Source organism: Mercenaria mercenaria, chromosome 10 (genome assembly GCF_021730395.1).
Source record: "Mercenaria mercenaria strain notata chromosome 10, MADL_Memer_1, whole genome shotgun sequence".
Lineage (NCBI taxonomy): Eukaryota > Metazoa > Mollusca > Bivalvia > Venerida > Veneridae > Mercenaria > Mercenaria mercenaria.
In genome coordinates this window covers 49755979-49773917 of record NC_069370.1, presented here as the reverse complement: position 1 = coordinate 49773917, position 17939 = coordinate 49755979, and the positions used below count along the sequence as shown (strand labels likewise).

Genomic DNA, 17939 nt, shown 5'->3' with positions numbered 1-17939 from the left:
ATGTTTGTGTCAATTTATTTTCAAATCCCTTGATAAATGGCAGAGTTATTGACCAGACAAGAAACACCTTTGACTTCTAAGTGTGACCTTGACCTTGGAGCTAGGGGTCTATGTCTTGCGCATGACAGGTCATCTTAATATAGGGAACATTAATTTATGCCAGGACAGTTATGGACCGGACAAGAAACAGACCATGTTAACTTTTAACCTCTAAGTGTGACCTTGACCTTAGAGCTAGGGATCTGGATCTTGCGCATGACACATCGTCTCATTGTGGGAAACATTTATGCCAAGTAATTTCAAAATCCCTCATCAATGGCAGAGTTATGGACCGGACACGAAACAGACCCTGTTAAACTTTGACTTCCAAGTGTGACCTTGACCTTGGTGCTAGGGGTCTGGGTCTTGCATATTACATGTCATCTTATTATGGTAAACATTTATGCCAAGTTATTTCAAAATCCCTTCATGGATGGCAGAGTTATGGACCGGACACGAAACAGATCCTGTTAACCTTTAACCTCTAAGTGTGACCTTGACCTTGGAGCTATGGTCAGGGTCTGGGTCTTGCGCAAGACATGTCGTCTCATTATGGTGAACATTTATGCCAAGTTATTTCGAAATCCCTTTATGGATGGCAGAGTTACAGCCAGGACAAGAATTTACACGGACGGATGCATGCACAGATACACACACACGGACAGACAGTGCGATTTTAATATGCCCACCTTTTGGAGCATAAAAATAAGACTAAAAAGGAGGGGCCAAACAGTGTGTGTGTGTGTGTGTGGAGGAGGGGGGTGCAGGGGGAGAGAAAAGACCATTGACCATTTTTGAAATCGTCAAGGGATACGAAATGACCAAAATTGGGACGAGTTGACTGAAAGACAAGTTGACTAGGGGACGAGTTGACTGTAAATCGTTTACAGAAGATCACTCCGTATCAGAATGGCAGAGCTGAACTCTGCCTTGTGGGATTCAGGTTTATGATTGACATTTTACAAGCTATTTCCACAGGAACCTTGCAACGGATTATACTGTTGAACAATACAGCTCAGAGCACCAGGTCCTGCACACAATATTATCTATTCAATTCGGAAACCTGTGGAATTTTGCATCCACCATCCAAAATGTACAGTTTTAATGACCTTTACCACAGATATAAACAGGAAGTAAAGACGAAATCAATACCGGCATGTGGCGGAAAAAGAATGATGAAATTCACATCAAAACAACTGTAATAAGAATGTCATTAAATCTTAATTAAGAGTGTCACATGTTCTCTATCTGCATATTTTAGCTATGATTATTTAAAGTGGTTGCAAAGAAATGTGTCAGAGCAAAGTAATTTTAAAAGAGATAAAAATCTTCAAAGGTTTACAATTTCCAAATTTAGAAATGAAACCACTCAGGCTAATCACTTATATGTGCATTCATTATTTCTGAAGAAACTAAAATTTATATATATATCATTTTTATAGCACAAAGTTTGGTTATTTCATGTAACTTTCTGCATAATATACCACCTGTTACATGAAGCAAAATATGACTTGCACTAATTTTTTTTCAGTTTTTTAATATAAACTTTAAGCCTGTCCAATTACAAATTGAATAAATTAAGTCAAATAATTTTGGTTAAGTTAATATACTATATTGATTCTAAAAAGCACTACCCTTTTAAGCAGCAGTTACTAAACCTGTTGTTTTTTTTAAAGTAGGAAATGTGACCTGATTTTGAATGTTTATAAGTGCATACTGGCAAAACACAAAAACTACAAATATGTAGTCTTTTAGGCCTACTTGTTTCTTAAATTTAAACATTTTATGGACAGACAGTTTTATGTGATGGCGTGCCAAAGTGGTCCCAATATGTACCCTCTTTTGAATTTTGCAATTCCCGGCAGGTGCTACAGTAACTATGAAACAATACAGTAACTAGAATGTGTCTGTAGGACACAGGGTGTGCCCCCATTGGTACATTTGTCACAAATAAGGGGCAATAATCCAAATGTTTGCAGTCTTAAGGGGGTATATCCTCAATAAACATTTTATATAAAGGATTCATTATTCTAGGCCACATACTTTTAGAGCTACATCACAAACAAAAAATCCACTATTTTGGCTATTTCAAGAAGGATGCCAAGTGTGCAAGGTCACATCATGATAAAGACTCATGCAAAGTTTTATGAATTTACATCAAATACTTTTTGAGCTGGGCATATCATTAGGTGAAAATGTGCATTTTTTACTATTTCAGGGGCCATAACTTTGAAAATAGGGGGTGGAGCCAGATGAAAAATAGGAGGTGCGCAAGTTCATATCATGATAAAACAAGGAGCTGCGTTCAATAAACGCTTGATGCCCCCGGTGGCATCCTTGTCAATACAAAGCAACCTAAGTCCAAAACGAGGTTATGGCCAAACTGAGGTCAGGTGATGTTTGAAGATGAGGAATGGTCACAGGTTACATCTGTATTAGTATCAATTCATTCTTGTAAGCGGTACTGATGCTAGACGAAACGGTCCCATTTGGTTAACCAAGAGATGGCCCATATAAAGCAACCTAAGTCCAAAATGAGGTCAAGGTCAAGGTCAAACTGAGGTCAGGTGATGTCTGAAGATGAGGAATGGTCACAGGTTACATCTGCATTAGTAACAAGTCATTCTAGTAAGCGGTATTGATGCTAGACGAAACGGTCCCATTTGGTTAACCTCGTACGGATGGACGAACGAACGAACGAACGGACAAGACAATCACTATATATATATATCAGTAAATACCGGGGGCATAAAAAAACACTGAGCATTGTCATGCCAAACTTTTCCCTTCCCTATGCCATTAAATGCTTGGTAAGTAAGTAGAATTTTTTTTATATACTATGAAATCCTGTAATGTTTGTTGTGTGTCTGAAATTTAACTGTTTTTGGCCAACATCCCTGTTTTGTGGAGATAGGAATTTGTTGATTATAAAGATGACAGACTGATTTGGAAATTTTCTTTTCTTTAGGATTTAATTACATGGATTGTCACAAGCATGAAAATTCATGAAATCGGACCACTGGTTTAGAAGATGTCGTTTGAAGATTTTTCTATTTTTAGCTCTGGCGGCCCCTATGTGCAACCAAGCGGAACCGTTTGAACAACTTTGGAAGACAACCACTCAAGGAACACTCAGCCTCTTAGGCCAAGTTTCATCAAAATCCATTCAGTGGTTTTGGAGGAGATGTTGTTTAAACACAATTGTTGACGACGGACGACTTGACGAACGGACGGACGAACGACGAATACAGCATTAACACAATACCTCACCATGAACACTTTGTGCTTAGGTGAGCTAAAAACTACACATACCCTGGTACTACAAAACAATTTTATGTAGAGCCAATTTTTGTGGGTAGGGAGAATTTTTATGGGTTACAGCATCCAGATGGGAATCAATGAATATTTCATTATGGGCCTGATAATATAATTATTTGAGTCTAATGCTACAAAAATGTTGCAGCTAAACTGAAACAGCTGCTGCATATATTAGATTTTTATTAGTGTATATCCCTGAAGAAAGGCAATAATTTACACAATAATTACTATATTTTATGTATATGTCTCATTTTATTTGTACTTATATTATTGTATCTGTATCTTAACATTTTACTTACAGACTTCACACTGTAGTCCTGTTGATTTTGGTATTCTGTTGAGACGTACAAGTGGAGTGTTGCCAATGTTGTCCAGAATTGTTGACATGATTGCTGGCTTGGGTTTCCTGTTAAGTTCAAATATAAATTATTTTTTTTAATATCTGCTGATGCTAAAATATATGCAGTACATGTACAGTCACTGTCATGACTCTAGGTGGAATATTTTTCAAGATAAATGCAATATAAACTTTTCAGCACATTGTAATTTTAACTAAGTTGAGCCAATACAAGACAAGAGCTGTTTATGTAAAACACATATGCTCCTCATAATAACATGAGGGGGGCAAATGGGTATGTAATTTTATTCTCTAGGCCCTTGACCTTTTACCAAATGACCTCAAAATCAACAAGAGTCATCTACTGACTGCAGGCAACAATCCTATAAAGATTGACTGACAAAGCGCTCTTCGATTATTGAGCAAAAACTGTTTTCAGTCTCAAGAATACTGTGAACTTGACCTCTAACCTCCTGACACCAAAAACTATGACATTGTACCATCTACTGATCAAAGACAACACACTGGCCATAGCTTTCGCAGAAGCGGTGGTTCCAACGCCGCGGCGGTGGAGGATTCGTCGCAGAAGTGGTGGAGAAATATGGCTGACTGACAACTTTTATGCTGTCATCGGTATGTTTTCTAATGACCTTTTCACGTTTGACTGAAAACAACCAGTGAGACAGGAGCCCACATGTGTATTCTTCCAGTCACAAACACTTGTTCAGTGCAATTCTTTGTCATTAATGTAAACACTTCTGTACAGTTTGACGAGGGACTGCCGTTTTTGTAGAAGTGCCATTTAAAATGGTAAAATCTTGTACAAAACAACCCCTGGGCACGTTTGCACAAATCGTAAGTATGGCCCTGTCAAGCAAAATCTATTTCTTCATAATAGGTAAATCTTTATTGCAGGCATATGACAAAATCGACCAAAAATGATTCTAACGCAGTGTGCGGTGGGTACAATTGCAACGCATTATGGTGGATCTTGTTTCTTTAATGTTTGTTATGGACTTTTAACTTTAGTTAACAACATTTTCCTGGGATTTTGATTGGGGTAGGTCCATGAATCACTTTGACATCATGTTTAGTAATAATATACTGTTGATTTGCACTTCCGTTCTGTTGGATGCACACACGAAAAGCTTTATTTAAACCATAATTATTTTACTTAATCAACTGCCAAATAATAACGCCATGTTCTTTCGTACTAAATACACCTCAATTATGATTACTGATATTAAAGCATGAAGGTTTTCTTCATTTTCCTTTTCCCTTATCATATACAAAATATCAACTGACAATATCGATTGTTTGATGAAATGCTCACCACATGCGACTTTTACATCATAGAACAGACCAACTTATCTAGTATACAAACTGACAGGGTTTCTGCTGTCCCTTTTTTTTGTTTTGGCCACATAATATCGAAGTTGGGTTCGCATTGAGGTGGGGGCGGGGGAGTGTTCTCCAACACACTGCACATGCTGCAACCATTTGTCATTTTTATAGGTTTTTAATCATGTTTTAGCATATCTAAGTATGTTCCCAGCTGTAATTTCTCTTCAGTTGTTATAATAAGAATAACTGAAATGAGTTGATTCCTTGTCGTCCTCTTGGCACTAGAACAAGGAGTTAAAGGTCTCTTAATATGTTTGATTGACGCTGTGACAGTTTTCAGAGGAGAATGAAGCTTTTGTCTTTCATTTATTGTTACATTTCTTTCTGCTTGTCTGTTTTAAGTTGTTTGTACTCTGTTTCTCCATTTAGCTTTCAACATTAAACTTGGCCTTAGAATCATCAAGATAAACATTACTGAAGGTACGGCCATGATGTGGCGTATGACGTTAACAGGCTTTTCCTTTGATTTGACCTGGTGACCTTGTTTCTGACCCCACATGACAATGTTTCAAACTTGACCTAGAGATTATTAATACCTAATCACGTGATCGCGCTACATCATTCTGAGGTCGAAAGTGAAAGTAGAAAGGTAAACAAAAACTGAAAATCAGGGCGTAAGTTTTTTAATCTATATATTAATGTGTTTATATCATGCATATGATTCGAAACCTATTTAAAAGTGCTATACCCGGTACTATGATTTCCCCACCAAGAGCTTTTCGTTTTAATGCTATTCCTGTTAATTGACTTGCACATCGAGCGCACACTGTCGAAAGTGGTTGAACAGAATAGCGTTAAAACAATAAGGTTTTGGCGGGACTATTGTAGTACCGTGGGTAGCACTTTCAAATAGGTTTCGGATGATGTACATGATATTAACACAATATATTGAATAATAAAACTTACGCCCTGATTTATAGTTTTTGTTTACGTTTCCACTTTCACTTTTAGGCTCAAAATGACGTAGCGCAATCATGTGACTGGGCACACATAATATGCAATTTTGTATCAAATCCAAGCATAAATGAAACCTTATATGGCTGAGAGGGCCAGAATAGAAAATTTGCCCCTTTCAGGGGTAGTATCTCTTGAATATATGATGGAATCTAGCTGGTTTTCAACTGGTAGGAACCGAGATCTTATTGTGACTTAATTTGTGTGTTCGTGTGGTAGAAGTCGAAAGTAAAATGTCACTGCTATCATGTTCATAAGGTGAACATTTTGCCCATTAAGGGATTAAAATCTGTTGAAAAATGAGGTCTCTATCGTGTTCAAAAGAAATTGTGGACGGACAACGTACCGACAGATGACTGACAGACGACGGACGAAGGGCAATCAAATAATCTCATCTTGTCACTAAGAAAAAAAATCTAAACTTTATTCTTCACACTTTGAGATTCTGTGGTAAACGTCTAAAAATAAAATGATATTGTTGAAGAAAATTAGCCTACTTGTAAAAAGTCTTAACTCCAGTAACACAGCTGCTCAATGGCATTTTGTTAAGGTATGCTACGTATTAGTAATTTTATTGTACTTTAGTCAAGTTGGTTTACAATGCAGAAGAAGCATGTGGTCAAATCAGAAAATTGTTATTGTCACTTGATATTATGTATTTACGGATGTGCAAATCAATGTCATATTTATTCTAAACTTCCAGTTTCTGTTGCTGTATCTAATGTCAAAGTGACTTCATGGCCCTACTCAATCAAAATTCTGGGAAAAATGCTGTTTACTCCAATTTAAAGTCAATAGCAAACATTAGAGAAACAAGATCAACCGTAATGCGTTGCAGTTGTACCCACCGCACACTGCGTTAGAATCATTTTTGGTCGATCATTTTGTATACTTGCAATGAAAAATCACCGACTCATAGAAAAAGTTTTTGTTTGACAGTGTCAGACTTATATTTTGATGCAAATGTGCTCAGGGGTCATTTTGTACAAGATTTTACCATTTCTGATAGAAATTCTACAAAAACGGAAGTCCCTTGTCAAACTGTACAGAAGTGTTTACATTAATGACAAAGAATTGCACTGAACAAGTGTTTGTGACTAGAAGAATACACATGTGGGCTCCTGTCTCACTGGTTGTTTTCAGTCAAACGTGAAACACTCGTTAGAAAAAGTACCGATGAGAGCGTAAATATAGTAAGTCGGCCATATTTCTCCACCGCTTCTGCGACGAATCCTCCACCGCTGCGGGGTTGGAACCACCGCTTCTGCGAAAGCTATGGCCAGTGTGAGACAATCATCCTATAAGATTTGATGAATGTAGGCTGAAGTGTTTTTCAGTTATCAAGCAAAAATTGTTTTCAGCCTCGAGGTCACTGTGACCTTGACCTCAAAAAATGGTATTTGACCATTGTGAGACAAAGCATTCTTCACTTTTTAACACCAAATGGTCTACTGAACAACAGACCGTCTGATAATGTGCAAAATGGTATATATCCCTCTTCTTCGAAAGGAGGCATAAAAATTAGGGAAATTCAAGAAAACAGGGCCTATATCTGACAAGTTATAATATAAAGCAATTACTTCCTCAGTAAATGATGCCATTTTGTCAGTATTTTCTTTGGTTCTGGCCAATAAGGTCATCTTAGGACACAGAAAAACATTCGTATTAAATCACCTGACTGATAACTTTATATTAATCTTATTATGGCATTATGGCATTCTATACGCTACACTATTCAATGTATTATTCTCCGTGCTCACATGAGCGGAGTATTTGTAATGGCTTTTTGTCAGTGCAATGTATGTCGTAAACAACGATTTTGTCCTTTCGATCTGCAAAATTTAAAATTTTCATTTTTAATGTCTGGCGCCTGGCCCATATAATGGCATCAAGTTTAAAAACACAAACGAGAAAAATAAGTGTCATAAGACAGGAAAGAAATCAAAGAGCAGAAAAGAAAACAAAGGACTTCGGACACTTTCTATATGAATTTGCCTACTCCAAGAGTGAAAAATAAACCACTAAGAAATAAGTATTTAATTACATATACCATCAAAATACATATTTGAGATTATTTCTTAAAGTCAAATTTTTCAATATTTTTTCATAAAATGGTAATTTTTGCTCTAAATAGAATTACGTACCCTGTTATATACATATAAAAGCTATTTTGCTTTAAAGAACATTGTTCCCCCCCGTGCATCAAAACCATATTTGACCAGCATAATAATTATGTAGATATTAATTATACACATTTTCTGTGACTATTGTGTTGATGCAAGGGGTGGAACAGTACTTTTAAACAAAAAATATAACTACAGGGTGTTCCCAAATTTAAAGTAACCAATACTTTTTATATTCATTTTTAATAATTTGATAGTCACATATTTTTACATCTGTTTGTAACTAAAATACTATACAAATGTTTGAATGGGCACATATAGGCATGTTATACATGTAGAGTATTGAGGGAAGCAAATACTGTTAATTCTTTATTATTCATTGGGTTAAATTTTCATTCGCATATCCTGTTTGTTTGTTGTAGTAGATTGGCAAATGTGTGCTGTAAAATACTAGCAACACACCAGGTAATCTTCTGCATGCCCTCCTCGCCACGCGCACACCAGGATGTAATTTGTTTCCCATTTTGTTTTTATTATTATTTTTTTTTTGTATTTTTTATACATTTTTCATTTCTTTATTTCTTCATCTTTTCTGTGCATTTATATTTATTTCTTTTAGACACATACTACATGTGACACGCATTCATCACTTCATGTTCTTCCTTCAGTAAAAACTGAATTGAAGATTTTCTTTGCGGCGGACTAGGCCAACAAAAAAAGGGGCAATATGTGCACAGCATTTTATCTGATCCTGACTATAGTCTATCCAACAGAAATAAAGCTTGGCATTGATATGCCTGTGATGCATAGGTCAAGAACAGTAGCTTCTTGGCAGGTCATATCAGTGATGGTTTCACATTCAGTGTGATGCCACGAAAGTGATGTGTCAAGTCACTTTCCATGCAGATGGCATATACAAATACGGCTAGACGCGAACACGAACTAAACGGTCCAGCCGAGTTTCAGGTGGAACTTTTAAGCAGCGACCTGCTTCAACTTTTCGAATATGTTTTGCCCACAACTTCAGCCCTGAATAGACAACATTATCTATAGATGGGTTGTTGTCAGACTTATCCGGATTTAACTTTTTCCGATCCAGCTTCCTTAGGCAAGCCTCAGATAGAACTGTCATTTCAGATACATTTTTATTACATGTTTAAGCGAAATGAGCCGTGCTATGAGAAAACCAACATAGTGGCTTTGCGACCAGCATGGATCCAGACCAGCCTGAGCATCTGCGTAGTCTGGTCAGGATCCATGCTGTTTGCTTTCAAAGTCTATTGGAATAAGACAAACCGTTAGCGAACAGCATTGATCCTGACTAGACTGCGCAGATGTGCAGGGTGGTCAGGATCGATCAATGCTGGTGGCAATTGCACTATGTTGGTTTTCTCATGGCGCGGCTCAAATATATTATGTGTGCCACTGGTACTTATCCTAAACAAAATCCCACCCTATGGCCTTGATAAGATTACTGACTTTTCTTATTATTAATGTTATACATCACACAAATAGCTGCCATCACTTATAACAGAGCTATACAGACATGTACATGTACTTAAATAACTACCTGAACCACTGTAATAAAACTGACCGGTCACTTATACATGTATACCTATTCACACAATGTATTAGCAATTAGGAGTGACCTGTCGCTTTTATTTTTAGATTTGGATTTTCCAGACTGTTCCATTTATTGAATAAGAGTTTGAAAGATATTTGACTTTTACAACTATAAATATCTTTCAAATAATATACAAATTGAACATGCATCGGTAGCTCAATTGGTACAATTGAGGAATCTTGTTAGTGATTTAACTTTTGCGATTAGGATGTGGGTTCGAATCCCACACAGGGCGATTTGTTTTAAGATTGAATTTGTTTTATTTATATTTTTCGTGTATTTTTTTTCTATTATTTCATTTTATTTCATCATTTCAATTTCATTTTCAATTTCATTCGTACAATTTCAATACATTCAATACATTTCAAACACACGCGTCCAATGGAGGATCTTCACACTCGCTGGCGGTGTCGGTTTCTTCCGAATCAGTGTCATCAGCTAGTTGAATGACCAAACTGTCAAGAGCTATGTCAACCATGTTGAATAATATCAAGAAGATATTTGAAAAACCTATGTTATATGTGAAAATAGCAAAATGACACATTAAGAAATGCGATTCAAATACATGTTTTACATTATAATAATTTTTAAATGTATGTTAGCAAAATATAAAATGAAAAAAAATATAAAATGAAAAAAGAAAAATCTTGATCTCCATTGGAATTCGAACACGCAAAAGTTAGATTCTAGAGCCGTCACGCTAACCACTGCACTATGGCATCTAATTGTCGAAGAAGGCAGTCATTTAAATATTTATTACAAAAATAAGTTATAAAAAGGTAGGGTACCCCTTTACTGAAGTGGTTTATTCCAGTAACCTTTCAAATCTATTAATAAAAGCGACAGGTCACTCCTAAATGCTAGTAATGCGTTATGAACAGTGTATAGATAAATCAAGTACAGGTTGTTTGGAAAAATATCGTTCCCTTTTTTTATTTATTTATAGGATTTTATTCTTAAAATGTTATTTTTTCCTTAAATAAACAGATTTTGTCACTTTTTTCGACTGGAATTGAAATATTTAAAACTTCCGTAAAGTGATGACATTATATTTTCACGGAAATTTAAACATTTTATTTTTTCAAGAAAATATACCCTGGCCAGATAAAATATTAAAAACATCTTGATAGGAACAGATACAAATCAGTTTCTGCTATAATAAATTAACTAATACATTGGTTTATCAATGACTCGAAACGCTTTGGGTATCGTTTAAACACTTAAGGAGAAATTTGCATTTGAAATGTAGGCTAGAAGCATATGATAGTGTCCGAAGTCCTTTTGACGGACATCACTTGGAAAATTTCTGTCCTTTTAATTCAGTTTGATGAATGCGCCAGGAAGAAATAGTTTTGATCCATAAACTCTAAAACATGTAAATGTGCATTCTTAAAGCACATATTAATGGCTTAACAATATTGTTATGTAAACGTATCCAAATATTTTGTTCAGTGTGTTGCAATAATTACTGTTAATGATTTTGGTAGTAGCTGTGCAAATGTTTCGTGCAAATAACAATCTTCGCGTTTTGTAATCGCGCAGCGCAAATAACCAATTTATTTACGACATACTGACTTTATCTTACTACAAAATTTCATAAGAGGACCTTTCATATAAAATTGTTTAATGATACAAATGACAAAAACCAGACATGGTTGAAGGTATGAATTGTCCGAGCCGTTCTGTTTTAAGGGTACATAATTCTTTAAATGATAACAAGAGTGCAAGAATGTCACAATATACGCCCGTCACAGCAAATTTCTTTACTCTAGCACCTGTATTTGCAAATGGAATTTTAATTTTGTGGTTGTTTAGTAATATCTAAGTGTTTTGTTTTCGAAGTCCACAAAAAAACTCCTTACCAGGTAGAGATACCTTAAAATACACCTAAAATTGGAAAGTAACATCTATGTTGTACCACAGAAAAGTGGTCTTGGTTTTTCCCTACGGTCAATTATAAAAAAGTTACAATATAAGTTATTTATAGTAACAACTAAGGGAAGTTAATCTTAAAAAAAAAAAAAAAAAAAAAAAAAAAAAAAAAAAAAAAAAAAAATCAAAAAAAAAATTGTAAGTCCTCACAAAAACCTTTACCAGGTAGAGACTGGTCAAAATACACCTCAAAATTGGATGTAGCATGCATGTTGTACTACAGAAAAGTGGTCTCGATTTGTCCCTACGACTAGTAATGAAAAAGTTACAATATAAGCTATTTACAGTAACAACAAAGGGAAGTAATTCTAAAGAAGGGAACTGCGCATGACACTTCGTCTCATGATGGTGTATAATTGTATCAAGTTACATCAAAATCCCTCCATGCATGAAGAAGAAATGCTTCGGACAAAGTCATTCTTGTATCTGACCTTTGGCCTCTAAGTGTGACCTTGACCTTAGACCTAGGGACCTGGTTCTTGCGCATGACACTACGTCTCGTGGTGGTATACATTTGTGCCAAGTTATATCAAAATCCCTCTATGCATGAAGAAGAAATGCTCCGGACAAGGTTTTCATTCTTGTATCCTTTGACCTCTAAGTGTGACCTTGACCTTAGACCTAGAGACCTGGTTCTTGCGCATGACACTCCGCCTCATGGTGGTGAACATTTGTGCCAAGTTATATCAAAATCCCTCTATGCATGAAGAAGAAATGCTCTGGACAAAGTTTTCATTCTTGTATCCTTTGACCTCTAAGTGTGACCTTGACCTTAGACCTAGGGACCTGGTTCTTGCGCATGACACTCCTTCTCATGATGATGAACAATTGGGCAAACTTTCATCAAAATCCCTCTATGCATGAAGAAGATATGCTCCGGACAAAGTCATTCTTGAATTTGACCTTTGACCTCTAAGTGTGACCTTGACCTTAGACCTAGGGACCTGGTTCTTGCGCATGACACTCCGTCTCATGATGGTGAACAACTGTGCCAAGTTTCATCAAAATCCATTCATGCATGTAGAAGATATGCTCCGGACAAGGTCTGTGGACGCCGCCCGCCCGCCCGCCAGGGGCGTTCCCATAATACGTCCCGTTTTTCAAACGGGCGTATAAAAAAGGTGATCCATATATTTATGCTGTTATTTGGAGAAGATACTTATGTACTTGGTAATTTACATACTATTTCTTTAAAAGACGTTTTTAGAGTTACTTATCGTCATCCCAGGTGTATTTTATAAGCACTTATTATTCTTAACATTTTAATGCTTTCATAGCTTAAGAATTAAAAACTGAAATTGTAACTTTCACAAACACACAAATAAAACATCAAATCCTGACATGTATTCTTAGTATTTTTCATAAAAATTTTGTTAATTTTACCAAGGATGTTATTTATGTCCTTAATCTTACTTTTGTACGGCAGTATAGTTTAAGGTTAAACCAAATAGCCACACTGGTCTTCCCTTTCAAACTGTACGTGAGTTTCACGCCTGTCTGTCCAACAGTCATGAAACCCCAGACTGTCTGTTTGCCTAGGGTCTACAACAAGGACACCAGCTGTATCACCTCCTGTTCTATCAGTACTGTACTACATACACTGCTTTGTTTGTTGCAGAGTTTCCTTTTGCTGCATCTTGCAGCAATTTTCGTACTTGTCACATAAAGCAGACACTTATGGAAGAACATAATGTGCATATTATAGTTAGCTGACTGGTCCTTATACTAGAAACTTAAATCTACCTACAGTGGTACATGACGGTGTGGAGACTCTGCCATTGATTTCGCTTGATGATAGGTACACTTATATGGCAAGTCCGGCCTCTGCCATTTGCGGAATGGACTGTCACGCTCAACACCATTTTGTTGGATCGGACATTCAGACATGACTGTTTGGTTGTTTGTTACTCCTGAAAAGAATATACCATAAAATTTATGTTCTTGCCAATTACTCTCTTATCATATCTATATGCAAGCTAGGCTTCAATTTTTGATCCATGGAATAATTCATTCAGATCATGTAGTTTTCCCCTAAAATTGACTTTAAATCAGGATTTTATTCTCTTTTGCCTTGAACTGAGCTATTTTTCCTATGTGCAACAGGTCCCTTCCCCTAGCTCCTGATTTCTGATTAACATAAATGACCTAACTGCATCTGTGTCTTCCAGCGTACCGGTACGTCTTTTTGCAGATGACAGTGTAGTTCACAGGACTACAAATACGCATACTGGTTCAGCTCAGTTGCAAAATTACCTTTACAGTTTATAACCAGGGGAGCAGTAATGTCTCTGGGCCCAGAAAACCTACCGTAAAAGCACATTTAAGTAGATTTCCACCTAACGGGCACGACTAAACAACGGGCACACCTATATTGCGGCCACATTTTCAAAGTACAAAATCAATTTGTTCTTTATTCATTATAAATATTGACCAGTAAAGTGGGCATGTCGCTAATGCGGCATTGCGGCCACTTTTTGCGAAACAAATTGCTTATTTACTATGAGCTTACTGACCATAATTACAGGTAGACAAAAAGATGGACCCAGACATCCTTTGTTTATTTAACACATTGACCTTTTTTATTTATAGTGTGTAAATGATCCCCTGCCTCGGGCAAATTACAACAAGGTACATCGATCAATACATGTGTATTTCAATCAGGTACACTTAATCGGTATCGCCTGGACGCTTGTTATACAAATGTAAAAGCAAATTCAGGCGTTTACAGATCCATGATGAAATGCTGAAATTATTTTGTCAATTTTGTTGTGAAAACTTTAACTGTTGAGCAATAAGCAGCAGTTATCCTCATGTAAGTATCATTTTAACCTTTTTGATCTCTGACAAAGAAGAAATTAATTTTATTGAATGATACGATAATTGTGTCAATTATGCAGGGGATTTTTGTTCTTTAATTGGGTTTGTAGGCCTAACTGACTTTATTGAACATAGAAATTATGACACTCTACATGTACATAACTGACCCAAAACATGGATTAAGATCAAACTCCACATCCAAATCAAACATATAAATGAGGGATTTTAAGTATGACACTACATGGTTATATCTAGAAACATCATTATGACCTCATAGTACAATGGTTGTTGACCGGTCAGTAACACGCGAAGTCTCAAATTCACTTTTACGGCCAGACCACTATTAAGGCCACTTTTGGTCAGATCGCTGGGTGCCCTTAATAGAAAGAATCTACTGTATTTACCAGGCTTGGTTAAAAAAAAATTCAGAAACCATCTACTACTGCTGATTATTACAAAAACTTATTTTTTCCTATAACAGAAACTGTTCTTCAGTGGAACAAATTACCATCCCATGTAGTCAGTGCTGAAACAGTCTCTGGATTCAAACTGGCTACATTGATGTTTACACCATAATTCAAATACAGATCTTTTTGCTTTTATCCTACTTTTAACCCTACTAACATCTTCTTTACTGCACAATATATATTCTGCAGTTAAGCCATTTAATGTTAAAGGTGTTAGGCTTCTGAACCTTTCTGAACATTTGCCATTGCTGTAAATGACGATGATGGAGACAGAACAGTTTAAAAGTATAGAAAAAGAACTTCACAAAATAGTGAGACAGATAAGGCATAATAAAAAAAAAAAATGTTTCCAGTAACATGCTAAAATAATTTAGGGTAGTTAGGTCCACAGGCACGAGTATCGGACCTAGACAAAAAATATGACCAGACTGATAAAAACCCTTGTTTTCATCCTAAATGTTCGACTTAGAGCATGGACAAGAGTAAAAAAGGCCGATTTTCGGTAATTCAAGGGCCATAACTCCGAAGTGCCTGGACCGATTTGGCTCATTATCGAACTTGCCCTACAAGAGCGCATGCACATTCATCAAGTCAAAAGGACTCCTATACTACTCAGACTGCATGCGCATTCCTGGAGCCAAAAGGACCCCTATACTACTCATGCCAAAAGGACCCCTATACTACTCATGAGTAGTATAGGGGTCCTTTTGGCTCCAGGAATGCACCTAAAATCTGAGCATTTTTCGGTAATTCAAGGGCCATAATTCCAAAGCGCTTAGGCCGATTTGGCTAGTTATTGAACTGGGCCGAGCACTTATTGGCAGACACATTTTGTTGAAGTTTGGTGAAGATCGGATGAGAAATGTTCGACTTAGAGTGCGGACAAGCTTTGTGACAGACAGACACACAGACTGGAGTAAATCAGTATGTCTCCCACACCACTGTGTGGTGGGAGACATAATAAGATAGAAATGGTACAAAGAAGAGCAATCAGATGGATATACAACAACTATTTCACACATGACAGTGTCTCAGGTATGCAAAATTCTCTCGGTTTAAGATTTTTGGAGAACAGACGAACTGATGCAAAATTAGTAATGTTTTACAAAATTGTCCATTCACTAGTAGCTATTCCTGTTCCAGTATATTTTTCCAAAAATCTTAAACCGAGAGAATTTTGCATACCTGAGACACTGTCATGTGTGGAATAGTGCATGCGCTCTCGTCACACACACACGCTTGCCTATAGGAGAGATCGCCGTGATGTCACGCATCAACTCCTGTTTATCTGGTGGTGGGCAAAACAAAATATTTTTACATCGTTTGTGTATGGGATCCGAATTTTTAATCTTTAATATTTTTTTTGCTCATTTATGGATTTTAAAAATTCAAAAAGATTTGAAATGCTTACGATTTTCATATTTTCTTGTTCAAATATCTTTTTAAAATGAATAACCGTTTTAAATGACATATGATTTTATAAGCGGCTTAGCGATGCTCCAAACTTCTAGAAAAAACAGTGTAAGTTAGGCGTTCATAATTAATCCATTTTATTTAGAAATAATAGTTAAAATTAATCAGTAAATTGCTTGTTTTATATCCTTTCCATTGATCAAAAAATTATTGATATCATTTGTGTTTTAAGGAAGTTTAAGCCGCTAGAAAAACATCACTGTTTACAAGAAAACGCGGACGCTCGGCCTCTGCCCGCCCGATCTTTGTCTTATCAGTTCTAAAAATAGAAAATACAACAGATTTGTATACAAACACGATCTCTCCTATAGACAAATCCATGCAGTTCCCAATTACTTCAAATTTTCCTTTTTTCAAAGTACTCTGGTCTTACGGAACAACCTCCCATCTGAAGTTGTTTTCCTGCCTACACTTGAATCTTTCAAGCAGGCAGTATGCCAACATACATGCAATTAGTTGTAGCAATGTGCGTTTTTTAACCTGATTTTACTACCCATACTCTTGTCTAACACTTCTATCTTTTTTTTCAGTCTCACTTTTTCACTCTGACATTTCACTGTCAGTACTTTTGTAAAAGTCTTTCTCTTGCACTTAAACTGTGCACCTGCTAATAATACACGAAAGGGAAGGTAAGCAGTATACGAAGATAGATAGATAGACTTTTCAGAAATTATTTTTGTGTCAAAAAATGAATACAAATAAGGGGGTTATGCATTTAGATCGAGCATCAGTAAGTTGATTTCTAACGTTACTGACCATGCTTAAAGCATAAAAAGTGCAGTTTTGCAACTTTTTAACAAAAAGTTGAAAAAATATTCTCAAATGCCATAAAACATTTAGGGTCCAGCCAAAAATTTAGGGTGGGTCATACCGTAAACAAACATTTTTTTAGGCAGCCCTTAAAGTAGCCTATTGGTATCTTTAATTTGCACAATTTATAATCTGTGAATGTACATGATTATTTCAATGACACCCATCTTAGCTCAACAAATTGTAGTATATTCCGCCCCTGCACATGTCACTATAGTCTGACAAATTATGAGTGACATTACTGACCAGTGACCAAGTCACAGATCACTTGACCTGGATCCTGGACATAATTTTAATAGATAAAATATATCGATAGTTTTGGACACGTTACCTTAAACTGACACCACGTGTAAATAATTTGCATGGATGCTCGACACGATTAAACACTACCTGGTAAATGTATGTTGACAATTTTTCTTCTTGACCGCACCTCCACGTTTCCTGAATTTTGATTGGTCAAAGAAAGAGGTTTGGCCTTTTATAACCTGACCAACCTATAAACTACTTATGGCATCTTCCATAGGATTTCCGGTCTGAAAGACAATTTTTAAGTATTCTTTATTATCCCTGCAGTGTTGATACATGCTTAATACTGTCTCTTAATAGATAATATGCTTTATAAATTTAAAACTGAAAAAAGA

The 17939-nt window shown here is 36.2% G+C and overlaps 1 protein-coding gene across 3 annotated transcripts in view; it reads right to left on the bottom strand.

Moving 5' to 3' along the window:
- LOC123561618 (cystathionine beta-synthase-like) overlaps positions 1-17832 on the bottom strand; it is a 52245-nt gene extending 34413 nt beyond the window's left edge. For 2 of the 3 annotated variants that reach the window (XM_053553045.1, XM_053553047.1), the window contains exons 1-3: positions 17689-17832; positions 13479-13641; positions 3657-3763 (exon numbers count right to left, since the gene is read on the bottom strand). In XM_053553045.1, the coding sequence (XP_053409020.1) occupies positions 3657-3763; positions 13479-13618 (247 nt within the window). In that variant the 5' untranslated portion in view covers positions 13619-13641; positions 17689-17832. Of the gene's footprint in view, positions 1-3656; positions 3764-13478; positions 13642-17629 lie in introns of all 3 variants that reach the window. The other variant, XM_053553046.1, reaches the window with a different exon arrangement.
- Positions 17833-17939: the final 107 nt, after the last annotated feature.